The sequence below is a fragment of the Megascapheus bottae genome, chromosome 6 (assembly GCF_031878675.1).
Source record: "Megascapheus bottae isolate mThoBot1 chromosome 6, mThoBot2.hap1, whole genome shotgun sequence".
In the NCBI taxonomy this organism is placed as follows: Eukaryota; Metazoa; Chordata; class Mammalia; order Rodentia; family Geomyidae; genus Megascapheus; species Megascapheus bottae.
This window is the reverse complement of record NC_143514.1, coordinates 67,620,888-67,647,214: the sequence shown is the minus strand read 5'-3', so window position 1 is coordinate 67,647,214 and position 26,327 is coordinate 67,620,888. Positions and strand designations below refer to the sequence as shown.

At 49.7% G+C, this 26,327-nt stretch overlaps 2 protein-coding genes across 2 annotated transcripts; both read left to right on the top strand.

Annotated features, from left to right (window-relative positions):
* Positions 1-1,601: 1,601 nt before the first annotated feature.
* Positions 1,602-19,116, top strand: Smpdl3b (sphingomyelin phosphodiesterase acid like 3B). The gene is made up of 8 exons (XM_090333832.1): positions 1,602-1,662; positions 5,297-5,510; positions 7,938-8,035; positions 12,055-12,198; positions 14,606-14,778; positions 15,949-16,129; positions 16,211-16,344; positions 18,507-19,116. Exons 1-8 carry the CDS (start codon positions 1,602-1,604, stop codon positions 18,858-18,860), a joined length of 1,359 nt encoding a protein of 452 aa, XP_090189958.1. The 3' UTR covers positions 18,861-19,116.
* Positions 19,117-19,762: 646 nt separating this feature from the next.
* Xkr8 (XK related 8) lies at positions 19,763-26,327 on the top strand. The gene is made up of 3 exons (XM_090333831.1): positions 19,763-20,072; positions 22,642-22,838; positions 24,996-26,327. The coding sequence occupies exons 1-3, from the start codon at positions 19,780-19,782 to the stop codon at positions 25,703-25,705; spliced, it is 1,200 nt and encodes a 399-aa protein (XP_090189957.1). The 5' UTR covers positions 19,763-19,779; the 3' UTR covers positions 25,706-26,327.

The following is a 26,327-nucleotide window of genomic DNA, read 5'->3' as shown; positions in this document are numbered from 1 at the left end:
GTTACACATTCAAATGACAATTGACTTCTGTCAGAAAAAAAAAATAAAAACAACCTGGGTTTAATTGCAGTGAGAACACACTTTTATTCCTCCTCACTAAGAAAAAACCACACAGGCATAATGATAAATAACTAATGTAAGAGGTGTGGAGCCAGGACTACTATGTCGTCTAAAATTTCTATCTATTTTTTTTGTTTTTGTCAGTCCTGGGACTTAAACTCAGGGCCTGGGTGCTGTCCCTGAGTTCAGAGCCACACTGCCATTTCTAATTTTTGAGTAGTTAATTGGAGATAAGAGTCTCACAGAGAGTTTCTGTCCAGGTTGGCTTCAAGCCATGATCCTCAAATCTCTGTCTCATGACCAGCTAGGTTTAGAAGCGTAAGCCACCAGTATCCAGCAGCTTTTTATTTTTATTTATTTGCTTATTTTTATTTTTTACCAGTCCTGAGGCTTGCACTCAGGGCCTGAGCAATGTCCTGGAGCTTTCTCAAGGCTAGCCTTCTACTATTTGAGCCACAGCACCACTTCCAGCTTTTTCTGTGTATATGATACCAAGAAATCAAACCCAGGTCGTTGATGCATGCTAGGCAAGCACTCTACCACTAGGCCAAACTCCTAGCCCCAGGTTTTTATTTTTTCACTTTCAGCTTTTCTTGTTTTGTGAATAATTCTGACTTTTAGTTGTTTGTAAGTAAATTTTAAAAGATGCTTTAAACACTATGAGGAGAAGTAGAGATGTGGCTCATATGGAAAAGCAAAAAACCCAAGTGAGCCCAGGCCCTAAAAAAAAGTGCAATTAGTGGAGCTGTGATTCAAGGTAGAATTCTAGCCTTGAACAAAATAGCTCAAGGACAGTACTCAGGCCCTGAGTTAAAGCACACACACACACACACACACACACACACACACGCACACACACACACGCACGCACACGGCGGGGGTGGGAATAGGGGTAGGGATGTTCTAGGATGTAGCTCAGTGGCAAAGCACTTGCTTAGCAAGTACAAAGTCATGGGTCCAGAGTACCAAAAAAGAAATGACAAAGTAACAGTTGTTTTGGCTGGGAATGTGGTGTTGGTGGTAGAGGTCTTGCCTAGCATGCATAGAGTCCAGGGTTCCAGTCCTCAGTACCACAAAAACAGAAAAAGCCAGGAATGGTGCTGTGGCTTAAGTGGTAGAGTGCTAGTTGTGGGCAAAAGAAGCTCAGGGACAGTGTCCAGGCCCTGAGTTCAGGCCTCAGGACCAGCAAAAAAAGAAAGGAAGAAAGAGAGGGGGGGGAGAAAAGAGGGGGAGAAGGAAGAAAGAAAGAGTGAGCAGATAAATATCCTATTTTTCTGACCCACAGCATCTGAAGATGGGTGTGACTTCCATCAAAGAGGACAAAGATCTCCCTGCAGTGCTGACTGGCACATAGCCTGGGCCCAGCCCAGCTCACACCCTGCTGGGCAAAAGAGGAAAAGCAAGAGAAGCCAGAAAGCCCTGGATGACCTGGAGCCCAGGAACGCAGGGGAAGTTCTGAGACACGTGGCCGGCCACAGCTGGGGGGAAGTCTGCAGTAAACACCTTTGGGGGTCCCGTGGCTGCTGGAGCTCAGCCCAATGATGAGGCTGTTTCCATGGCTGATTTTCCTGGCCCACTGGAGAGTCACCACGGCTGAAACAGGTAGGGCCCCAGGAAAACTGGTGGTGTCTTTGTTTCTTCCTGTGAATTCAGAACTCTTGCCACTGAGACCGAGGGAACACCCAGCCAGGCTGCTTGATCCTTTCATAGGTTTTCAGTAGGGGCCACACAGGGCCAGGGTTGTCGTGGAATTTGTTAATTGAAATAGCATTTGAATAATGAAATAGCATTTGGATAATGAAACATAGCTAACAAGAAAACTATGGCTGGGCTGGGATGTAGCTCAGTGGCAAAGCACCCACATACTAAGTATTGGGGATTTGATGCTCAATACAACAACAACAAAAAGCTATAACTGAATAAGGTTATAGTCTAGTCAATACACAAAATGTGAACAATAAAAAGAATGCTTAGAATGTGCCAGACACTGGGCTGGGACTTTGGCCTAGTGGTAGAGTGTTTGCATAGTATGCATGAAGACCCTGATTCGATTCCTTGGTACCACATACATAGAAAAACCCAGAAATGGTACTGTGACTCAAGTGGTAGAGCTCTAGCCTTGAGAAAACCCACGGACAGTAGCACTTAGCCCTGAGTTCAAGCCCTGGGACTGGCAAAAAGAACAAAGAAAAAGAATAAAAAAAGAAAAACAAGCTAGAGCTTGAGATAGTACGTTCAAGCTCAAATACACACACACACACAAACAAAATAGAAAAGTAATTTGTTTAAAAAATTATTTTTAGGGGTCGGGAGTTTAACCTAGTGGTAGAGTGCTTGCCTGGTATTCACAAAGACCCGGGTTCGATTCCTCGGTACCACATGCATAGAAAAAAGCCGGAAGTGGTTCTGTTGCTCAAGTAGTAGAGCTCTAGCCTTCAGAAAGCCCAAGGACAATGCTCAGGCCCTGAGTTCAAGCCAGGACTGGCAAAAATCAATCAATCAATCAATCAATCAATAATTATTTTTAGAATCAGGCACAGTGGCTCACACCTGAAATCCTAGTTACTCAGGACGCTGAGATCTGAGAATCAAGGTTCAAAGCCAGCCCAGGCACAAAAGGACCTGAGACTCTTATCTCCAATTAACCTCTAGAAAATGGGAAGTGGACTTGGCTCAAAGGTAGGGTGGTAGCCCTGAGCTGTAGAGCCCATGGACAGCGCCCAGGCCGACTTCAAGCCCCAGGACCTACAAGAAAAATTATTTTTAGGCATTGGGTATGTGGCTTAATGGTAGAGTGCTTTCCTGGGTTTGATTCTTCAGTACCACATACACAGAAAAAGCAGAAGTGGCACTGTGGCTCAAGTGGTAAAGAGCTAGCTTGTAGTAAAAGAAGCTCAGGGACAGTGCCCAAGCCCTGCATTCAAGCCCCAGGACTGGCACACACACACACACAAAAAGTAAAATAAATAAATATTTTTAGATATAGGGTCATCTGTGCTGCCCAGGCCGGCTTTGAGTTTCTGGACTCCAATGACATCTGACCCTAGCCTTCTGAGTTGTTGAGACTAGAGGCAGGCACTATCAGGCTAGCGTCATTTGATTTGGTAGTTCCTGTAAAACAGGTACTGTGGTTGTGATGCTCATTTTGCAGATGAGAAACAGGAGACCGCACACCTAGGAAGTGGCAGCACAAAGGCCACGGCCTGCTGCTGTAAGCTCCATGCTCTCCACATGTCTTCTTGGAGTAGTGAGGTTTAGAAATGCCAACTTTTTTCTTTTCCTCCAAACTTGTTGGATTGTTTGCACACCTATACTTTTTTTTTTTTTTTTTTGCCAGTCCTGGGCTTGAGCTCAGGGCCTGAGCACTGTCCTTGGACTTTCTCAAGGCTAGAGCTCTACCACTTGAGCCTCAGCACCACTTCTGGCTTTTTTCTATGTATATGGGTACCGAGGAATCGAACCCGGGTCTTCATGTATGCTAGGCAAGCACTTTAACCACTAGGCCAAACTCCCGGCCACATCTATACTTTTAAAACTGAGGTAAACTTGCAAAGAGTTCCCACAGTCTTTGCACACGGTTTCAGATCTCAGGTCTTTCCAGGCTGGCCTTGCTATGCTGGGACTTGACCTGCAGTCCAGTCTGGGATGGCCTTGAATGTTCAATCCTCCTGCCTCAGCTTTCCAACCATGGTTCAAAGTCAGATTTTATTTTTGGTGGTACTGGGGTTTGAACTCAGTGCGTTGCACTTGAACTCAATGGCTCAAGCTATACATCAGCCCTTTCTATGTTAGGCTATTTTTCATTTAGGCTTTTACACTTTTTGCCCAGACCAGCCTTGGACTGTGATCCTTCTACTTATGCCTCTAATGTAGCTGTGATCACAGGCATGAGTACCAAACCATTTGCTGTTGTTGTTGTTTGCCAATCCTGGAGCTTGAACTCAGGGTCTGGGCACTGTCCTTGGACACTTGTTGCTCAAGGCTAGCACTCTACCCTTGAGCCACAGCACTACTTCTAGCTTTTTCCTGTGTTTGTGGTTCTGGGGACTTGAACCCAGGGCTTTGCGAGTGCTAGATGAGCATGCTACCACAAGGCCACGCTCCCCGCTCAAGGAAAATCCAGCTCTTTTTGTTGTTGTTGTTCTTGGCAGTCTGGGCTTGAGCTCAGGACCTGAGCACTGTTCTTGGGTTTTCTCAAGGCTAGAACCCTACCACTTGAGCCACAGCACAACTTCCGGCTTTCTCTTTGTGGTACCAAGGAATCAAATGCTAGGTAAGCATTCTACCACTAGGCCAAACTCCTAGCCCCGAAACTGCAGTAATAGTTGTTGAGATTGGAGTTTCACTAACTTTAGCCTACACTGGTATCTAACCATAATCCTCCTTTTTTTTTTTTCTTTCCACTCCTGGGGCTTGAACTTGGCCTGGGCACTGTCCCTGAGCTTCTTTTGCTCAGGTGAGTTCTCTACCACTTGAACCACAATACCACTTCCAGCTTTTTTTTTTCCCCAGACCTGGGACTTGAACTCAGGGGCCTAGGCACTGTCTTTAGGCTTTCTCAAAGCTAGTGCTCTACCCTTGAGCCATAGCACCACTTTCAGCTTTTTTGAATAGTTTATAGGAGATAAGTGTCTCATGGACTTTCTTGCTCAGGCTGGCTTTGAACTGCAATCCTCAGATCACAGCCTTCTGAGTAGTTAGGATTACAAGTGTGAGCCTCAGGTACCTGGCTAATTCTCCCAGTTTTACCCTTTTCCCTCCTGCAAATAGCCAAATCGCTGTGATTAGGAATGTGAGACCTGGTCTTCAGGTCAGATTTTCCTGTATTTCACTAGTGTATGATCAGAGTCTGGCTTTAGTGATGGGCTCAGGGAGAAACACAGTTCACACCACTCATATGGGCTCTAGCCAGTGATTCACCTGTACAACTTGAAACCAGTACCCTCAAGTCTTAAAGGGCCAAGAGACTCCCATGCTTCATGCTGTTTCTGCTAGGGAGCTGGCCTGGGCAATAGAAAGGGTGTAGCCAAAGGTCATAGGTCAGGACAGAGTGAGCCTATACTCTGCTCCTTGCCCTCCTGGGCAAAGTCAAGCTGTAGACCCTCCTGGAACATGGGTGCCCAGAAGAGGTATCAGTTCCCCTGGGCGGTGCCGTGTTCCTAGCCCAGGATCCTCCAGAACCTGCCCTCCATCCAGGCTGAGCGGGACCAGCACTGACAGTTTCTTTTCCCTACAGGGAAGTTCTGGCACATCTCTGACCTACACCTCGATCCCAACTACACCGTGACCAAAGATCCCTTCAGGGTGTGTCCGTCAGCTGGCTCCCAGCCGGTGCCAAATGCAGGCCCCTGGGGTGACTATCTCTGTGACTCTCCCTGGATCCTCATCAACTCCTCCATCTATGCCATGAAGGAGATTGAGCCAAATCCAGACTTCATTCTCTGGACCGGGTAAGAAGACCATTACCGAAGCCCCCTTCCCTGGAGACCTGCCATGCCACGTGCCAGCCAGGCTGTAACCCATGCTTCTCCTGACTCTCCCATTGACCCTATGTCCCAAACTTAGGTCACTTGTCCAGGCATCCCTGGAGAGTCTCTCAGATAGCCCTTGACCTGTGTCTCCTGGCTGTAGCAGCCGTGGCCGGCACTGTGGCTGGGGACGCTGGGGACACGAGTGAGCAGAGGACTCTGAGGTGTTAAGCTGGGGATGGATACTGAGCCAATTGCCAAGCCTGAGTGGTCTAAATGCAGGCAGGGAAGAAGAAACTAGAAGGAACATGGTCCAGCGTGCAATCACTGTCCTTCTGGCTGGCTGCTGGGTGGGCTGCATAGTGGCCCTAATGAGTACTTATTGCTTGGTGCTGATAGGGCTTCCTGGCCACAGAAACTCAGTTTTTGCTTCTCCAAGGATGTTGGGGGAACTTCAGCTTTCCCAGGTACTTCTTTCCCTCCCTTACTTGGCAGATTGCCTGTGACATCATGCTACACTGAGGTAGGGGATGCCGAAGTGCACACTTGTCTTCAAGCAGGGGAATGAGGCCAGGCTCCGGTGGCGCACGCCTGTCATCCTAGCTATTCAGGAGGCTGAGATGTGAGGGTCGCAGTGTGAAGCCACCTCAGGCACGAAAGTCTGTGAAACCCATCTCCAATGAATCCCCAGAAAACTGGAAGTAGCACTATGGCTCAAAGTGGTAGAGTGCTGGCCTTGAGTGAAAAAAAGCTCAGAGACAGCACTCAGGTGTTATAAATAATAATGAAGGCAATAGACAAGTCATTGGCCATTGGAGAATCTGACTTGTGGGGTGGGATGGAGAGGACTTCTTGCAGGAAGTTGGGAACCCAGGGAGCTGTTGAGGAAGACTGGAAGGTGCTCAGACTTGGTGTGTGGGAGCGACCTGGAATGACATACCAAAGATTACAGTTTGAGGCCAACCTTGGCAGGAAAGTCTGTGAGACTTATCTCCAGCAAACCACCAGAAAACCAGAAATGGCACTGGACTGGTAGAATGCTAACCTTGATCAAAAGAGCTCAAGAATAGGACCCAGGCACTGGGTTCAAGCCTATGACCAGTAAACAAAAAAAAAATAAAACCATGTGCCAATGGTTCATATCTATAATCTTAGCTACGCAGGAGGCTGAGATCTGAGAATTGCAATTTGAAATCAGCTCGGGCAGAAAAGTCCATGAAACTCTTATCTCCAGTTAACCACCAAAAAGCCAGAAATGGAACTATGGCTCAAGTGCTTGAGTGCTAGCTTTAAGCATGAAAGCCTAGTAAGAGGTCAAAGCCATGTGTTTAAGCCCCATTACTGGTACACACACACACAGCTTATAGCCTGGCTCAAGTGGTAGAAGCCATATCTAGTAAGCATAGACCTTTAAGTTTAATACACAATACCATCAAGGGAAAAAAATGTTATGCCATCAGAGGCTTTGAGGAAATCAGTTGTGTGTGTGTGTATGTGTGCACATGCACATGTGTGTGTGCACTGGCCAGTTCAGGGCCTTGATCTGAGGGCCTAGGTGCTGTCCTAAGCATTTTGTTTGAAAGCTCAAGGTTAACATTCTTTGACTTGAACTAAGCTCCACTTTTGGCTTTTTAATTTTTTCTTTTTTCCTAGTCCTGGGGCTTGAACTTAGAGCCTGGGCCTTGTCCTTAGAGCCTGGGCCTTGTCCTTGGACACATTTTGCTCAAGGCTAGTGCTCTGCTACTTGGGCCACAGTATCACTTCCATCTTTTTCCTTTGTATGTGGTACCAAGGAATCAATCTCAGAGCTTCGTGCATGCTAGGTAAGCACTCTACCACTAGGCTAAGCTCCTGGCCCCTCTACTTTTGGCTTTTTGTTGGTTAATTAGAGATAAGTTTCACAAACTTTTCCTGCCTGAGCTGACTTTGAACGGCAGTTCTCAGATCTTAGCCTCCTGAATTGCTAGAACTACAGAATCACCAGTGCCCAACTGGAAATCAGGATAATTTGGGCTGGCTCAAGGGACAGAATGCCTGCCTAACAGGTGTTAGGCCCTAGATCAAAACCTACTACTGTCTGAAAGAAAAAAAAATTAATAATGATTATTATTACTACATTATATATTCACATATAATTTTTCGCCTTCATATGACATTTTACAAATTCTCTAGTTGTAGGTACACATTATTTCCTATTTTACAGATGAATGTATAGAGACTCAGTTAAGGAGCCTTTACAGCGCGCAGGTAGATGGCAGAGGCTGGGTTTGAACACTCTGTGAACTGACTCCAAATTAATCTCTCCATGCCCACACCTGCAAACTTTTGAGAGCCAGGTCTCCAGTACCTCTCTGCAGTGCTTTCCCTTTCTGCATTGCCCATACCAACCTGTGTGACGGTGTTTTGCAGGGATGACACACCTCATGTGCCCAACGAGAGTCTGGGAGAGGAGGCTGTGCTGGAGATTGTGCGGCGTCTGACCACGCTCATCAGGGAGGTGTTTCCAAGTAAGTCTGCAACCATCCCTGAACACAGGCAGGCCTGGCTCAGCAGGGAGACAAGTCCACACTCCATCCATTGACAAGGATGGCTGCTACAGCTCTGGTTCCATGTGTGGCACAACTGGTGCCTTACCTTTCTGAAAACCCCATGGGGGCCACCACAGCTCACGAGCCCATAAACACACAGATGTCCTTCACAGGCAATGCAGTTTCAATGTCTTCTGTGACTCCCTGTTTACCACCTCTCCCACAGTGTCTGCTGTTCCAGCCAGGCGTTCCTGGACAGTTTGCATAGGGGTGCACACATAGCCCTTGCGTACTGGTTGAGCCCTAAATCTAGCATGAATTGCGTTCAAGCCATCCTGACTGCCAGGGCTTCTGGGAGATGTTGCCTTCCAACTGAGGTGCTGCTTCTTGGTGCTTCCAAGATCTTCAGAGCCTGGCTTTTGGGCAGGGCCAGGAAGGCACTGTTCTATGGGAGACAACATGGAGAGGAGGGTATGTGTCCAACTGATCGTCTTTTGTGTATGTGTGTGCTGGTCCTGGGGCTTGAACTCAGGGCCTGGGTGCTGGGTTCTACCACTTGGACCACAGCTCCACTTCCTGCTTTTTTTTTTTTTTTGCCAGTCCTGGGCTTGAGCTCAGGGCCTGAGCACCATCCTTGGATTTCTCAAGGTTAGAGTTCTACCACTTGAGCCTCAGCACCATTTCCAGCTTCTTTCTATGTATGTGGTACTGAGGAATCGAACCTGGGTCTTCATGCATGCTAGGCAAGCACACTACCACTAGGCCAAACTCCCGGCCCCTTTTTTTTTTTGGGGGGGGGGACTAATTGGAGTGTCCTAGACTTTCCTGCCCAGGCTGGTTTCAAACTGTGATTCTCAGGTCTCAGCCTCCTGAGTAGCTAGGATTTCACTTATGAGCCACTAGTGCTTGGCTGAACATAGTTTTAACTGGCTGGGCCAGGCACGATGTGTAGATGCAAGCTGGGGACTTGAGAGAGCTCCCATCAACCCCTATACCCTCTCCTTCAGTTTAATACCTCTGATTTGTTAAAAAATCATGGTTGTGGGCCAGGAGTGTAGCCTAGTGGTAGAGTGCTTGCCTAACATGCATGAAGCTCTGGATTTGATTCCTTGGTACCACATACTCAGAAAAAAGCCGGAAATGGTGCTATGGCTCAAGTGGCACAGTGCTAGCCTTGAGCAAAATGTGTTCAAGGACAATGCCTAGGCCCTGAGTTCAAGCCCCAAAACTGGCAAAAGAAAAAAGAAGACCATAGTTGTGAAATAACAGGAGTAATAACAATAGCAACATGAATAACTGTAAATATAAAGTGCTGTGTGCTAGGCACAGCTCTATGCTCATTCTTTACCACAAAAATTCCCGAGGAGCACCTTGAGTAAAGGGTAGATTCTTTGTTTTTTCTTTGTTGTTGTTATTGTTGATGATGATGTTTAAGCTCACTGTAATAAGAGAAACCTAATTCAGCATGTGCTACCTCAAAGGTAAATATCATCTTTTGTTCCTAAGTTCTACACACAGTGTTTGAAATGTCTTTCAATTGGAATTATTTTATAAGTCATTGGGGGTAAATCTTATTTTAACCTATTTTACACTTGCATTTTTTTTTTTTTTTTTTTTTTTTTTTTGCCAGTCCTGTGCTTGAGCTCAGGGCCTGAGCACTGTCCTTGGACTTTCTCAAGGCTAGAGCTCTACCACTTGAGCCTCAGCACCACTTCCGGCTTTTTTCTATGTATGTGGTACCGAGGAATTGAACCGGGGTATTCATGCATGCTAGGCAAGCACTTTAACCATTAGGCCAAACTCCCGGTCCCTACACTTGCATTTTATTCCTAGAAGAAACGTGGTTGGAAAGCAAACAATTCTTGCTCTGGTATTGAATATATATAGTTTAAAGTCATTAAGAGTTAAATCGTTTGCCATAAACAAGGTTGGGTTTTTGGATTTTTTGTTTTGTTTTTAGTTTTTTAAAAAGGAAACTCTAGGGCTTGGCTTCACTCTTGGTTAATAAAGGCTGACAAATCCTGTGTGGAAAAAAAAAAAATTCCCGAGGAGCTATAATCAGCTCAATTTTATTTCAGAAATCTATGAGCCAGGAGAAGTCAGCTGGTCCAGTGGCCAGTGTGTAGTCCATTACTGGGTTTGAGCTTTGTCCTTATCCACCACTCCCACAGCCATACCCTCAGTGGAAATCAATTTATGCAAAGGATTCCCAGCTGCACTAACTCCAGCAAGCCCCACCCAGGTAGGCTCATTCCTTCTCCCTCCAGCAGAGGGCACTAGGCCTCCTGCTCACCCTTATAAACCCCAAAGTAAAGATAAGAAACTACTACTCGCAGCCAGTCACTTCAGGGATTTCAGGGATTCAAACCCAGATACATCTTGGAACTTTTCTTTCTTTCTTCCTTTCTTCCTTCCTTCCTTCCTTCCTTCCTTCCTTCCTTCCTTCCTTCCTTCCTTCCTTCCTTTCTTTCTTTCCTTCTTTCTTTCTTTCCCTCCTCCTCCTCCCTCCCTCCACCTCCTCCCTCTCTCCCTTCCTCCTCCTCCTTCTCCTCCTTCTTCTTCTTTCTTCTTCTTCTTCTGGCTTCAACTCTGGGCCTGGGCATTGTCTGTGGGCTCTTCAGCTCAAGGCTACTACCCTACCCCTGGAGTCACAGCCCCACTTCCTGTTTTTCTAGTGATTAATTGGAGATAAGAGTCACAAGCTCTTTTATGCCTGGGCTGGCTTTGAAACAGGTTTCAGCCTCCTGAGTAGCTAGGATTACAGGCGTGAGCCACCGCACTCAGCTTATCTTGAAACTTCTTTGACCTCTGCTCCTCACAGGGTTTCTGGAATTAAAGTGACATAGTGGGTAAGAAAATGCTGTAGGAAGTAGCCAAGTGGTAGAACCTTGAGCTGAAGAGTTGAGAGATGGCACCTAGGCCCAGGATTCAAGTCCCATGACTGGGGAAAATAAAAGATGAAAAATGTCTTATTCACTATGTCTATACACATAAATGTGAATGATAAGGTCTGTGACAAATTGACACATTTATTTCCCAGTAGACAAGAATTTTCCAACAGCCAAGATGCCATTGGTTGTAAGATGCATCTCGTACTGCTAAGATAAAAATGAAACAATACATAATACACAGTGCTTTCTTGCTTAGGTAGCCCTTGCAAAGTTTCCAGATCTTGTAGTTTATACAAGACAAAAGGCTTGTTAGAGGGACTTCCCATCTGGAAACTGGGTTCCAGCCTCCAGACTCCCATGCCAGTCAGTTTTTTTTTTTTTCTTTTTCTTGACTTCTTTTTTTTTTGATAGATCATTTTTCTTTATTGTCAATTATTTTTTGAGCACCTACTACCTGCCAGACATAGAACCTAAAATGAAAGCCGAAATGAAACGACTCACAGAGAGGCCATAGGCTACTTCCTCAGGGAGGCCTCCCCAGACACCCACACTCCACAGGAAATGGCCCTTTTGGTGACAGCCCTCACTTCTGATTACTCAATACCTGTCAACCTAGTACACTTCCAGATCCCCAGAGCTGGGCCTGAGAGTCTGGGTCCAAGCTTCATGCACTGGCGCCTAGTAGGTATTCAGTAGAAAACATTTGCTGGGTAAATGAATGAATAGAACTCCAGAGTAAGCCAGAACCCCCCCCCTACCCCTAGAAGATGGCTCTGTAATTGACAAAAGCAGAGGACCCTGAATTACCAAGGGGCTGAAAATGCCAACGAACCATTTGTTTCCTTATCAGAAGTTGAGGCCTCCTCTGTAACCAGAAAAGTTCCTGCTAGGAAAGGACTTTAGGGACCAGAACAGGCAGCTCACTTCTCTTCCTCTGCAGGCAAAGCTTAGCCAGATGCCATCAGTTGCAGTTTTGCACTTATCACTGCATTTCCCTCATCTGAGTTATCGTTCTTCCCCGCTGGCTGTGCTGGCCAGCTGCCTGAAAACACACAGCCCATCAAGTGCTTTGGAATATTTTCTGAATAGTTCTTCTTTTCTTCCCAGACACAAAAGTCTTTGCTGCCTTGGGAAACCATGACTTTCACCCCAAAAACCAGTTCCCAGTAGGGAGCAACAATATCTACAATCAAGTAGCAGAGCTGTGGCGACCGTGGCTTAGTAACGAATCTATTGCTCTCTTCAAAGAAGGTATCACGGAGCACATACTATGTGTCAGATTTTGATCTAATCTTCACAACTCTTTAAAATCAGGACAGAGATTTCTCCCTAGTTCATAGATTAGAAGATTGAGGCCTGAAGATACAGACACTGGGCCCAGGTGATACAAGGGCAGGCTTGAGAGCAGAATCCAGGAGAGACTCTGAGGCCTTTGTTTACAACCCTGAGCACTGTTAATGAAATGAATATAAACCCATATGTACATATAGTTGTGCCAGGACTGGAGCTTGAAGTTGGGGCACTGAGCTCCAACTTAGCTCAAAAATGGCACGATACCAATTGAGATATGCCTCTACTTCTAAGTTTTTGCTGGTTATTTAGAGATAAGAGTGTCACAGATAGCCGAGAATGTGGCTTAGTGGTAGAGTGCTTGTCTAGCATGCACAAAGTCCTGAGTTTGATTCCTCAGTACCACATACACAGAAAAACCCAGAAGTGACACTGTGGCTCAGGTGGTAGAGTGCTGGCTTTAAGCAAAAGAAGCCCAGCGACAGCACCTAGGCCCTGAGTTCAGGTCCCAGAATTGGCAAAAAAAAAAAAGTGTCAGACATTTCTGTGTGGGTGGGCTTTGAACTGTAGTCCTCAGATCTCAGCCTCCTGAGCAGCTAGCATCACAGACATGAGTCACTAGTGCCTAGCTTTCCAAAACAAAGTTTATTGACCAGTTACTGTGTGCCAGGGACTGTCCTCAGCATGACAGCAGACTGCAGCAGTCTTAGGGAAAAGCAGTGACCTTCATCTCAAGCCAGCCTGAATCTCACTGCAACTGAATAAGGTAATTGTTTTCTCCTTGGCGCCCCTGTGTATTGTAGGGTGCCTAACATCATCTCTGGTCTCTTTCCACTAGATGCCAATGTAACACCTCCTGTTGTGACAATACCAAAAATATCCCAGCTGGATGCCAGTGTCTCATGCTCATGCCTAACTACTCAGGAGGCTGAGATCTGAGGATTGTGGTTTGAAGCCAGTCTGGGCATGGAAGTCTATGGAACTCTTTTTTTTTTTTTTTTTTTTGCCAGTCCTGGGCTTGAGCTCAGGGCCTGAGCACTGTCCTTGGACTTTCTCAAGGCTAGAGCTCTACCACTTGAGCCTCAGCACCACTTCCGGCTCTTTTTTCTATGTATGTGGTACCGAGGAATCGAACCCAGGTCTTCATGCATGCTAGGCAAGCACTTTAACCAATAGGCCAAACTCCTGGCCCAGTCTATGGGACTCTTATTTCCCATTAAGCAGCAGAAAAGCCAGAAGTAGAACTCTGATCTCCAGTTAACCATAGAAAAAGCTGAAAATGGTGCTGTGGTTCAAGTGATAGAGCTGTAGTCTTGAGAAAGCTCAAGGACAGTGCCCAGGTCCTGAGTTGAAGCCCTACCACCCCCCCCCCCCAAAAAAAAAAAAACAACAACTCAGAGACTGTGCCCAGGCCTTGATTTCTAAGCCTCAGGCCTGGCACACACACACACACACACACATACACACACACACACACACACACACACACACACACACATTTCTCTAGGTATTATTCCCAGTTAAGGACTGTTAGTTCAAGCTAGACGCTGAAGACTCACACCTGTAATCCTAATCCTGGGTACTGAGGAGACTGAGATCAGAGGATTGTGGTTCAAAACTAGCTCAGGCAGAGAAGTCCATAAGACTCTTATCTCAAATTAACCACAAAATACTGGAAGTAGAGCCTGAGTTCAAAAGCTCAGGGCCATGCTTAGACTTCAAGCCCTAGAATTGGCAAAAACAACAACAACAAAAACACTCAACAGCTAACTAGTGCAGAGGCACAGCTAGCTTAAGGCATACTCCGCTGTCTGCACATACCCCCAGCTATGGCCCAAACATCAGTTCCTGTGCCAGTTCCTGCATGGAGGAGGATTCACAGTGGGCCTAGATGCACAAACACATTCCATTCTCTCTCTCTCTTTTTTTTTTTTGGTTGGTCATGGGACTTGAACTCTGGGACTGGGTGCTGTCCCTGAGCTCTTCAGTTCAAGGCTAGCACTCTACTCTTTGAGCCACAGCATCATTTCCAGTTTTCTGGTGGTTAATTGGAGATAAGTCTCACAAACTTGGGACTTTTATGCCCCAGCTGGCTTTGAACGCAGATCCTCACATGTCAGCCTCTTGACTAGCTAAGATTACAGGCGTGGGCCACCAGCACCTGACACTCCGTTCTTATTCCCATTCTACAGCATGGAGTAGTGAAATCACTTTTCCAAGGGGCACAGGTTAGGCGTGATAGAGTTAGGACTTGAACCCAGGGAGCCTTGCATCCTTCCTGTGGTAAGGAAGGGGAGGATGGAGAGTGAAGAGGTCAGGCCACAGGTCACAGGCCACCTTCAGGCTCTCTCTGGTTGTGCCTTCACAGGTGCTTTCTATTCTGAGAAGCTGCCGGGTCCCAGCAGGGCAGGGCGAATTGTGGTTCTCAACACCAACCTGTACTATAGCAACAACGAACAGACAGCCGGCATGGCTGACCCCGGCCAGCAGTTCCAGTGGCTGGAAGAGGTGCTGAGCAATGCAGCCCAGGTCGGGGAGATGGTGAGGGCATTGCTTCTTCTTCCTGCCCTCTGGATACTTTAGGGACAAGTCTCTGCTCAGCACAAACACATCCACTCCCTTGCCCATGCGCACATCCTCCAGGCTTCTTCATGGCCAGGCAGAAGACACTTGGAGCACTGTGAGTGGCTCCTTCCCTTACCAGATCCTTAGGAAAGCCACGCATCTGTGGCTCATGCCTGTGATCCTAGCCACTGTGGAAGTTCGGATCTGAGGATGGAAGTTTGCAGTCAGCAGAAGCAGGAAAAGTCTGTCTGACACCTATCTCCAATTAACCACTAGGAGGGGAAACTGGGCACAGTGGCTCACGCCTGTCATCCTAGCTTCTCAGGGTGCTGAGATGTGAGGAGCACAGTTCAAAGCCAGTCTGAGCAGGAAAGTTTATTCTAATTAACCACCAGAAAAATCAAAAGTGGTTCTATGGCTCTAAGTGGTAGAACGCTAGCCTTGAATGGAAAAGCTCAAGAACAGTGCCTAGGGCCTGAGTTCAAGCCCCACAACCAAAAAAAAAAAAGCTCTAGAAGTGGAGTTATGACTGAACTTATTAACAAATTACGGCATGACTCCAGCCCATCACTGCTTCTTATGGGCTTCAACGTCCTCATTAGCAGTAGGTTCCAGAACCCCAGATTATAGGGATCTTGTTTGTGTATGTGCTAGTACTAGGGCTTGAACTCAGGGCTTTGTTGTTCAAGGTCAGTGCTCTATTACTTGAGCCACAGCTCCAATTTTGGCTTTTAGTCATCAATTGGGGATTAGAGTCTCATGGACTTTCCTGTCCTCAGATCTCAGGCTTCTGAGTAGCCAGGATTATAGACATGAGCCACCAGATTATCTCATGCTTTTAATCCTGCCCTGTTCTTCCTTCTGCAGTGGTGTGGCCAAGTGCCCAGGTACTGCTAGCCAAGTGACTCAGGGAACGTAAGGCATGAACACATGACCACACCTATGCTCCACATCCATGCAAGACTAGCCCACAGTCTCCAAGCCTGGTCTATGAGGGGCCAGGAAGGCTTCACGGAGGAGGTGATGTGAGAGCTGGGTTTGGAGAAAAATGATTTGAGCCTTTGAGAAGGAACATGGCCAGGCTTTGAGAGGAGGGTGTGGAGACGGTATCTCTGAGCTTTGTTTTTCTGTCCCCTTTCCTGTCAGGTGTACATTATTGGCCACGTGCCTCCAGGGTTCTTTGAGAAAACACAAAACAAGGCATGGTTCCGGGAGGACTTCAACGAGGCGTACTTGCAGGTGGTCCGCAGGCACCATCATGTCATAGCCGGGCAGTTCTTTGGGCATCATCACACTGACAGCTTTCGGATGTTCTATGATGACACAGGTACGAGACCCAGGGGGCACTTGGCACCTGCTGGCCTCCAATGCCCAGCCTCCCTGAGCCGTGCTGCCTTTCTCCCTAAAGGTGCTCCCATAAGTGTCATGTTCCTCACGCCTGGGGTCACTCCGTGGAAAACCACGTTACCTGGAGTTGTCAATGGAGCCAACAATCCAGGCATCCGAGTGTTCAAGTACAACCGAGACACACTGAATGTGCAGGTCAGGAGCCTGGGTCCCCTGGGGTCAGAGAAGGGAAGGAGCTCAAGGTGTCACCCCCTTCCTTAACTCTCAGCTAATGACTGAGCCAGACCAAGTTGCTTCCATCTTGCTCAGGCTCAGGCTCAGAGAGTCACCTGTCACCAGGTCAGGCAGTTCTTCCTGCAAATCACATGCCCACATCTTTGCCACTGCCTCCTACTTGGTCTCCTACTTCTACCTGCCGGGTCCCATCTGCCACACACTGCAGAGGGCCTGATCTTTACGAAGCCCTGCTCTCATCTTGCCTCTTTCCTGGGCTCAAACCTTCATTGCCTTCCCTGTGCCTCAGGTAGTTATACCTCCCTGGACCACAATTCAAGGCTCCTTAGAGTCTGACCTTAAACTTTTTTTTTTTTTTTGCCAGTCCTGGGGCTTTATCTCAGGGCCTGGGCACTGTCTCAAGGCTAGAGCTCTACCACTTGAGCCATAGCACCATTTCTGACTTTTTTTTTCTATGTATGTGGTACCGAGGAATCGAACCTGGGTCTTTGTGCATGCTAGGCAAGCACTCTACCCCTAGGCTAAACTCCCGGCCCCTGACCTTAAACTTCTTATCTAGTTCTTTCTATCCATAGATGAGGCTCAAGTTCCCAGCTCACAGAGCAATTGCTTACCTCCTAGGGATGTGCTATGGTTATCAAAATTACAGAGAAATACTATCTTTTCTTTTCTCTCTCTTTTTCTTTCTATCTCTGTTCCTTCCTTCCTTCCTTTTTTTCTTTCTTTCTTTCTTTTTTTTTTTTGCCAGTCCTGGGGCTTGAATTCAGGACCTGGGCACAATCACTGAGCTTCTTTTGCTCAAGGCTAGCACTCTACCACTTGAGCCACAGCACCACTTCTGGCTTTTTTCTGTTTATACGGTATTGAGGAATCAAACCCAGGGCTTCATACATGCTAGGCAAGCACTCCACCACTAAGCTACATTCCCAGCCCAAGAACTTCAAGCCGGGAACTGGTGGCTCATGTCTGTAAACCTACCTCCTCAAGAGGCTAAGATCTGAGGATCATAGTTTACAGTCAGAGCAGGCAGGAAAAGTCCTTGAGACTCATTTTCAATTAACCATCAAACAAGCCCAAAGGGGAGTTGTGGTACAAGTGGCAGAGCACCAACCTTGAGCAGAAAAACTAAGGGACGGCACCCAGGCCCTAAGTTCAAGCCTCAGGACGAACACCCCCACTCCCACTTCTTTCATGTATTAAAGCATTGCAATGGGCCTGGCTCTGGTGTAAGTTCAGGAATGACATAAATAAAGTCAGTGCTTTGCTAGACCTTCCATTCTTACAGGAGAGATGCTAAGCAAGTGAAATCAAATGTGGAACAAAGAGAGGGGCTAAGGAGAAAAAGCTGAGTGGAAAGACAGGGTGGTAATGATTGCAGGTGTGCTTATGTATGATCGAGACAGTCCCAGATGGGGAGGGAGACATTTGGTTCTGAGCTAACCTGATGAGTGTCTGGGAAAGGTGGAGGGAAGTGCAAATCAGAGGACCCTGCAGCTGAGTGATCATGTGTAAAGCCTGAAGGGGGTGTGGGTGTGACAAGGTGAGATCATGCAGGCTGTGGGGGGAGCACTCTGGTTTTTGAGAGTTTGGGACAGAAACAAGAAATTTCCTGACATAATTTTATAAAATCAGCTTTATCTGCTGTGTGGTTAGAGTCAAGGGCAGTGTGACAGATCCAGCTTGGCTGTAAACCAGCTTCACGGGGATGGTAATTTAGACCAAAGTGGTGGTGAGTAGTGTTGAGCCCTGGAGGTGTTTCGGAGGCAGAGGAGCACGATTTGCTGGTACATGAGTGTGGGAAGCAGGTGTGGCAGAAAGAGGAGTGAAGGAAGATGCTAAGTTTGTGCTCTTGCTCTTAGTTGGCTTTCTTGTTCATAACTGGCATTCTACACTTGAGCAGTATCTCCTGTCCCTCAATTTGCTAGTTGGCAATGGAATTCCACATTCTTTTCTGCTTAGGCTGGCTTTGAACCTGTGGTGGTGGGGGGGAAGCTAGCTCAAGTGGTAGAGTCTCTCTGCCCGGCAAATGTGAGGCCCTGAGACAAATGTAGGTACAGGATTAGGTGTGGAGCCAAGGGTGGGACAACAGATAACTTCTGGCTGGCTTCCGATGTCTGCTCTAGGATATGTTGACCTACTTCATGAACTTGAGCCTGGCCAACACACAGCAGACCCAGCGCTGGGAGCTTGAGTACCAGCTGACAGAGGCCTACCAGGTGCCAGATGCCAGTACTCGCTCCATGCAGGAGGCGCTGAGCCGAATCGCCGGTGACCCGGATATATTACAGCGCTACTACGTCTACAACTCTGTCAGCTATGACACTGGGCCCTGCCAGGGGGACTGCCCCAAGGAGCACGTGTGTGCCATGCAACAGGTAGCCTTCCACACCTACACCACCTGTCTGCGTGCTTCAGGTGCCGCCCTTGCGCCAGGACTGGCAGTGCTGGTGAGCCTCCATGTTTTGGTCTGGCTATGACGCTGGGCACCTTCTTCTTTCGCGTTGGACTCATCTTCTGTTTGACATAATGACATGAATGAGGCCGGCTCTTTACCCGAAGCTGGAGCAGGCCATGACGACCCAACCTCAGTTCATGTTTTACCCACAATACCTACGGTATATCTTATTGTGTGTATGATTCCTTTTAATATGTAAATGACGTTCAAAGCAATTCATTTCCCATTACCAAATATCCTTCCTCCCCACTTCTTGTGTCTGCCTTCAGCTCACCTAGTAAAAGGCACCTTTGGTGCGCTCGGTAGACCCGATGCTCTGGGTGTTATGTCCCCGCGGGGCCACCGTGGTCCAGAGGGCTCACTGTAGAGGCCAGGCGCCAGCCTCTGATCTTCAGGCCATTCTCACCTGGGGCCTCCCGGAGCTTAGGAGTAAAACGAGGCCCCTGGAAGCCTGGGGGCCCTCGAGACGCCCTTGGCTGGATCAGAGCTCCCAGGATCAGGTGGCAGGGCCAGATCCTAACCTCTAGAGTAGGGGGTCGGGGGGCTGGCTCCTCCGAGGCGGGCAAGTCCCGCTCTGGCAGGTCCGGTCCTCCCCGGCTGCTCCCATTCCCTTCCAGCCCCGCCCCTACCCGGCTGCTCCCGCCCCCTTCCAGCCCCGCCCCTACCCGGCTGCTCCCGCCCCCTTCCAGCCCCGCCCCTAGCCGGCTGCTCCCGCCCCCTTCCAGCCCCGCCCCTAGCCGGCTGCTCCCGCCCCCTTACCAGCCCCGCCTGCTCCAGCCCTTTCCAGCCCCGCCCCTAGCCGGCTGCTCCCGCCCCTTCCAGCCACGCCCCCTTCCTGCCCCGCCCCTCCTCAGCTGCTCCCGCCTCGGCGACCCGGGGCTCGAGGGCGGGCTCGAGGCACCGAGGAGAAGGCTGGGACCTCGCGGAGGACCGGACGGGCCATGTCCTGGTCCCCCCGGGCCGCTCTCCTGCGGGACCTGGTGCTGAGCGTGCTGGGCACCGCCGCCTTCCTGCTGGATCTGGGAGCCGACCTGTGGGCCGCGGGTCAGTACGCGCGGAGCGGCCGCTATCTGTGGGCGGCGCTAGTGCTGGCGCTGCTCGGCCTGGCCTCGGTCGCCCTGCAGCTCTTCAGCTGGCTCTGGCTGCGCGCCGACCCCCCCGGCCTGCACGGCCCGCAGCCCCCCGGCCGCTGCCTGGCGCTGCTGCACCTCCTCCAGCTCGGCTACCTGTACAGGTGAGGGAAGGGCTGGGGCACCTCCCCGCTCCTACGCCCGGGACGGAGAAGCACTGACACGGCAGGCGTGGGGGCAAAGGGCTGGCTGCACTGGAAACTCCCTGGGGTATCCCCCCCTGCTGTGGGCCCAGCCCTTTCCCCCCAAAGAGAATCTCAGCCCTGCCTTCGGGAATGGGAGAACTGAGGCCCAGAGGAGAAGGAGGAGCGTAGGGGCTTTGGTGTGAGATTTCTCTGAGATCCAATCCTAGCTTTGCCATTTGTGATCTTTTTCCAGCCTTGTTTTCTCCCTGTATAAAACATCTGTAGAGCCAGGCACCTGTGGCTCAGACCCGGAATCGTAGCTTCTTAGAGGACTGAGATCTGAGAATCACCTTGCCAAGCCAGCCTGGGCAGGAAAGTCTATGAGATTGATTTCCAATTAGCCAGCAAAAAGCTGCAAGTGGAGCTGTGGCTCATGCAATAGAGTGCCAGCCTTGAGCAAAAAAGCTAAGGGACAGCGCCCAAGCCCCAGTTCAAGGCTCGCTAGGCTCTGTAGAGTCTCGAGCAGCAGAAAGAGGAGCTTTAATGTTGCTATTTGTTTGAGGCACTGTGCAGACATCACTCAAACCCTGATGGGTGGGAGGGGGCACATTTGTTAAAGAGTCTTGGGCAGGCCTCCATGGGTCTAGTGTCTTCCCTTGTATTCTTCTGGGCCTTGGGTTGGAAAAATGAGGTCTCTGTTCTCTCCCCATTGGGACACTGGGGGATCAGAGGAAGAAGCTTCCTCAAGGGAGAGTTGCAATGGGGCTCTACATTATTAGGCCATCCCTGATAGGGAAGTGATCAGGCTCTCCTTCTAAGAGTTCTTGGGGATGGGTGATGGTGCCTCCACTACTACTTGGACCCTGCTCCCAGAAGCCTGCCTGCCCAACCTCTGGGATTCCCCCTCTCTGTAGTCTCCATCCCCACCTTCCTGGGACAGGTTCTCGTTCTTTCTCCAGGGACACTCTGAGCCTTGTCTCTCTGGCTCTTTTAGGTCTAGTTTTTTTTTTTTTTTTTTTTTGCCAGTCCTGGACTTGAGCTCAGGGTTTAATCACTGTCCTTGAACTTTCTCAAGGCTAGAGCTCTACCACTTGAGCCTCAGCACCACTTCTGACTTTTTTATATGTATTGGTACTGAGAAATCAAACCCAGGTCTTTGTGCATGCTAGGCAAGCACTCAACCTCTAGGCCAAACTCCAGGTCTAGTTATTTTTGAGATAGGGTCTTGCTTGGTTTTGGTCTGTGTCAATCTGGTCTGTTATCCTCCTATTTATGCTTCCCTCTGGAGATGACAGGTACACCCCATCCTCACTCCCAGCTTTTATAGTTTATACAGAGTCTGATGGACTTTTTTTTTTTTTGCCAGTCTGGGGCTTGCCTGAGCAATGTTCTTGGGCTTTCCTCAAGGCTACCATTCTACCACTTGAGCCACAGCACCACTCCTGGTTTTTCTATGTGGTACCAAGGAATCAAACCTGGGTCTTCGTGCACTCTACCACTAGGCCACACTCCCTCATGAACTTTTGTTTTTTTGTCGGTCATAGGACTTGAACTCTGGGCCTGGGTGCTGTCCCTGAGCTCTTCAGCTCAAGGCTACCACCTTACCCCTTGAGTCACAGCACCACTTCTCATTGGAGATAATTGGACATAAGAGTCTTATGTTCTTGGGGCCGGGAATTTGGCCTAGTGGTTAAAGTGCTTGTCTAGCATGCACAAAGACCTGGGTTCGATTCCTCGGTACCACATATATAGAAAAAGCCGGAAGTGGTGCTGAGGCTCAAGTGGTAGAGCTCTAGCCTTGAGAAAGTCCAAGGACAGTGCTCAGGCCCTGAGCTCAAGCCCAGGACTGGCAAAAAAAAAAAAAAAAGAGTCTTATGTTCTTTAGTGCCCGGGCTGGCTTTGAACTGAGATCCTCAGATCTCCTCCTGAGTAGCTAGGATTGCAGGCGTGAACCGCCACACCTGGCTCCCTCATGAACTTTTGACTGAAACTGTGATCTTTCTGATGTCAACCTCCCAAGTCGCTAGGCTAATGGATATGAGCTGCTGGGGCCTGGCTTCAGCGGCCTTCTAAATGTAACCCCTGCCTCTGTCCCTCCTGTCCATGGCAGCCCACTCCTCTCCCGCTCAGTCTGATCCGACTTGCTTGAGTAGAGGCAGCCATGGCTCCCTCTGCCCAAGGTCTCCCAGGAAACTCTCAGGCATGTTAAAATAGGAACTACTACAGGACAGCTTTCTGGCCTGCCTTTGGGCTCAGTCCTCAACTCCCACTAGCTTCCAGAACCTTCCTCCAATGTAAAATGAGTGGACAGGAGACCAGGGCTGCATGGGCTTGGGCAGTGCTGGACCAACAGGAGGAGCCGGTGGGCTTGCCCAGCTTTACATGAGGGAACAGCAAGGCGAGGCAGCTTTCCCAAGACTGGGATGGGAGCTGGTCTGCTCCACACCACGAGACAGGCCCTCATCCAGCTCCTGGGCATGTGTGTGTGTGTGTGTGTATATCTGTGTATCTGTGTGTGTGTGTGTGTGTGTGTGTGTTTGTTACCTAGGTGCCTGCAGGGGCTGCAGCAGGGGCTGCTGGTATGGCGGCAGGAGGCGCCCTCCGACTTCGACCTGGCCTACTCCGACTTCCTCGCCCTGGATATCAGCATGCTGCGCCTCTTCGAGACCTTCCTGGAGTCCACGCCACAGCTCACACTGGTGCTGGCCATTGTGCTGCAGAGTGGCCGAGCCGAGTACTACCAGTGTGAGTGCCTCCCTCCCAGATCTGCTGCTTCCTGCCAACCTCGTGTGTGTGTGTGTGTGTGTGTGTGTGTGTTGGTCCTGGGACTTGAACTCAGGATCTGAGCATTGTCCCTTTGCTTTTACACCTAGTACCTACTTGAGGTGCTTAGGCTTTTTTGAGCATCTTTTCTTTGCTTGTCGCTGTGCTGGGGATATGGCGGGGACTGAGCTCCTGCCTTGCTTGGTGGCAGACTGGAAATGCAGTAGTTTGGAAGTGTGCGCCCAGGGCACACTCCCAAGGCAGTGGCTGTAGGACCTCCTGAACCACAAGGGAGGTTGGCATGGTGAGGAGTCTCAGTTCCAGAGGGGTTTCTGGGGAAAAGGAGTTAAGTGACTTAATGGAGCAAAGCTCTGCCTCGGCCCGGATTCAGGGCACATGTGACCTTTGCTATGAGCAGCCTCTGCTGCCAGCCCCCAGCCTCCACCCTGCCCTCCCGCAGGGCGGCCCAGGATGGGGTGTCCCCGCCCACAGAAGCAGAGCTGTGGGAGGGTGGAGCTGCTCGCTTTCCTGCTCTGTTTGAGGACAGCGAGTGTCTACACTACATTGGCCCAGTGGAGATCTTAGTGGTGTTTTGTTTTTTGTTTTTTTCAATATAGAGATTTTGCTCAGGATTTGGTAGGTGCTCTACCACTTGAGTCCCATCCTCAGCCGCCCTTCTTCATTTTTTATAGGTTGTGAGGCTTGAACTCAGGTCCTAAGTGCCGTCCCTGAGCTCTTTTGCTCAAGGCTAGTGCTAATCACTTTGAGCCGCAGCACCATTTCTAGTTGTCTGGTGGTTAACTTGAGATAAGAGTCTGGGCTGACTTCGAACCATGATCCTTAGATCTCAGCCTGCTGAGTAGCTGGGTTTACAGGTGTGTGGCTTTGATTTTTTAATTTTTTTAAAAAATTCAGCAGACATTTACTACATACCAGGTCCTGGGCTGACTGGGGTCCCAGGTTAGCAGAGTCTGTGTCTGAGCCTCCTGGAGCCCAGAGGATGACTGTGTGGTGAGCCTCGAGGTGTAAGGGAGCAGGTGTTTCTGGAACACCCTGGCACCACGGAGTGGATGGGGGAGGCTCAGGGAAGTGAAGCATGGGCTCCTGGCTGACCTCACAGTCGTGGCAAAGCTATTAAGACCAGACACTTCAGCCTATTGGGAAAATTGGACAGCAGCCCTGCCACCCAGAGGATAGGCATTTAGAGAGGGCGATGGCCACAGGTCTGAAACTAGGATGAGAGTGGGCCCTGGGGCTCAGAGGGTGCCCAGGATATTTCTGTTGAGTGGACAGAGTGGAAGCAGGCAGGGAAGGCACATGGTAAAGACACTCCAGTGCCAGCCATCACTCCATTTTCCCTGAGGTCTTTATGCTTCTAGTCCAGGTGGAAACCTGGAGGGTGAGATGAGACCCATCATAACTTGGTATCAGTGACTCCTACCTGTTATCCTAGCTACTCATGAGGCTGTGAGGATTCAAAGCCACCAAACAGACAAATCCAAGAGACTCCAATCTCCAGCTAACCAGCCAAAAGCCAGAGTGGAGGTGTAGCTCAAGTGGTAGAGTATTAGCCTTGAGCAAGAAAGATAGACAAGAGCACAAAGCCCTGAGTTCAAGTATTGGCATGCTCACACACGTACCTGTGCATACACATACTTCTGGGTCTTGGGAGATCAGAGCCCCATGGCCCCAGGCTGTGTGTAGAGGGGGTGACGCACAGCAGGCATTATCTCTCCTAGAGGCAGGAGACCTGTGCCTCCCACGGGATCCTCTGCCTCCTTTCTGACAGAAAGAACCAGGACTGCTGAGTTTCAGACCTGAGGAAGCTTGGGCTCTCCTGGGAAAGGAAACGTATGGGGCCCTAAGAGATGTCCAGGGTGCAGCCAAGGCCCTGTGGTGACCAATGCTAGGCACCTCTCTTAGCCACGCCCCCTTACCCTCCCCAACCCAGGGTAAAGCTCCCTGCCAAAGGGCGAGCTTCAGATTTGAACCCCGCTGTGGTTGGTTGGTTGTGTGAACTTCCTGAATGTTCTCTCCCATTGTCTTCCCTCCCACTGAAGGGGCTCCAGAGAATCCTGTGAGCCCCCTGCAGTGCCAGCCTGCCTGCCCCCAGGACTCACCTCTGTCCTCCTCTTGTAGGGATTGGCATTGGCACATCCTTTGTGGGCATCTCCTGGGCACTGCTGGACTACCACCAGGCCCTGCGCACCTGCCTTTCCACCAAGCCTCGCCTGGGCCTGGGCTCCTCTGCCGTCTACTTCATGTGGAACCTGCTGCTGCTGTGGCCCCGAGTCCTGGCCGTGGCTCTGTTCTCCGCCCTCTTCCCCCACTACGTGGCGCTGCACTTCCTGGGCCTGTGGCTGGTGCTGCTGCTCTGGGTCTGGCTCCAGGGCACAAACTTCATGTCGGATCCCAGCGCCGAGTGGCTGTACCGGGCCACTGTGGCTGCCATCCTCTATTTCTCCTGGTTCAATGTGTCTGAGGGCCACACTCAGGGCCGGGCCTCCATCCACCTGGCTTTCCTCCTGGGTGACAGTGTCCTGCTAGTGGCCACCTGGGCAACTCAGAGTGCCTGGCTGCCCAATTCAGCCTCCGTGCAGCTGTGGCTGCTTGTGGCTGGTGCCTGCTTCCTGCTGGGTATGGCTCTGCGACTCATCTACTACCACTGGCTGCACCCTAGCCGCCAATCAGAGCTGGACAGGGTGGATGGGGTCCGGTGTCTCCTCCCTCCTGAACACGGCCTGCTGCCCCAGAACAGGCGTGCAAATCAGCTGGCTCGGAACTTTTTCCCCAAGGCCAAGGCTCAGGCTGCTGTGCCAGGGAAGGGAGATGAGAATGGGGCCCTTTGAGGTCACATGAGACACAGCACCGAGTCACTGAACCAGCCAGGGCCAGTTGTGGACAAGACACTAGGAAGACTTTCTCCTCACCCAGTACAGCTGATGCCCCCAAAGTTTTCACGTCTTTGACCACCTCCAAAGTAATTGGTGGCAGGGCTGTTCCCCTGCCTTGGTCCCTGGACCCTAGTTTAGAGGGCTCCAGAACCCCTGGAGAGCGTTCTCCAGAATTCTTCCCTTCTGGACCCCATTCATTTAACAAATGACTCCCGAGAACCTTGGCATTCAGAATGCCATTCTCACCTTGGGACCAGCTGCTGTCCAAGTGCCATTCTCTTTCTGCCTCAGCCAATGTTGGGTGAAACCTCAAAGGCAGCAGGCTGTGGGTACCCAATGGTGGGTGGCCCCTGCCAGCTCTAGGGTCTTGATGCAAAGGCACAGCCTTTGTCCCTGTTTTCTGGGGCCGCCTCTAAGTGCCTTGTGGACGTGTGTGGTCTGTTCCATGCAGACCCCGTTGAGTATTTTTCTTTCTAGCCTGTGTGTGTATCTCTACCTCAGAGTGTACGTGACAGAGTGTGTGCCTGTGTGGAGCAATGACACCTGGTGTTTCAAGTGTTATTGGGTTGTTATTAAA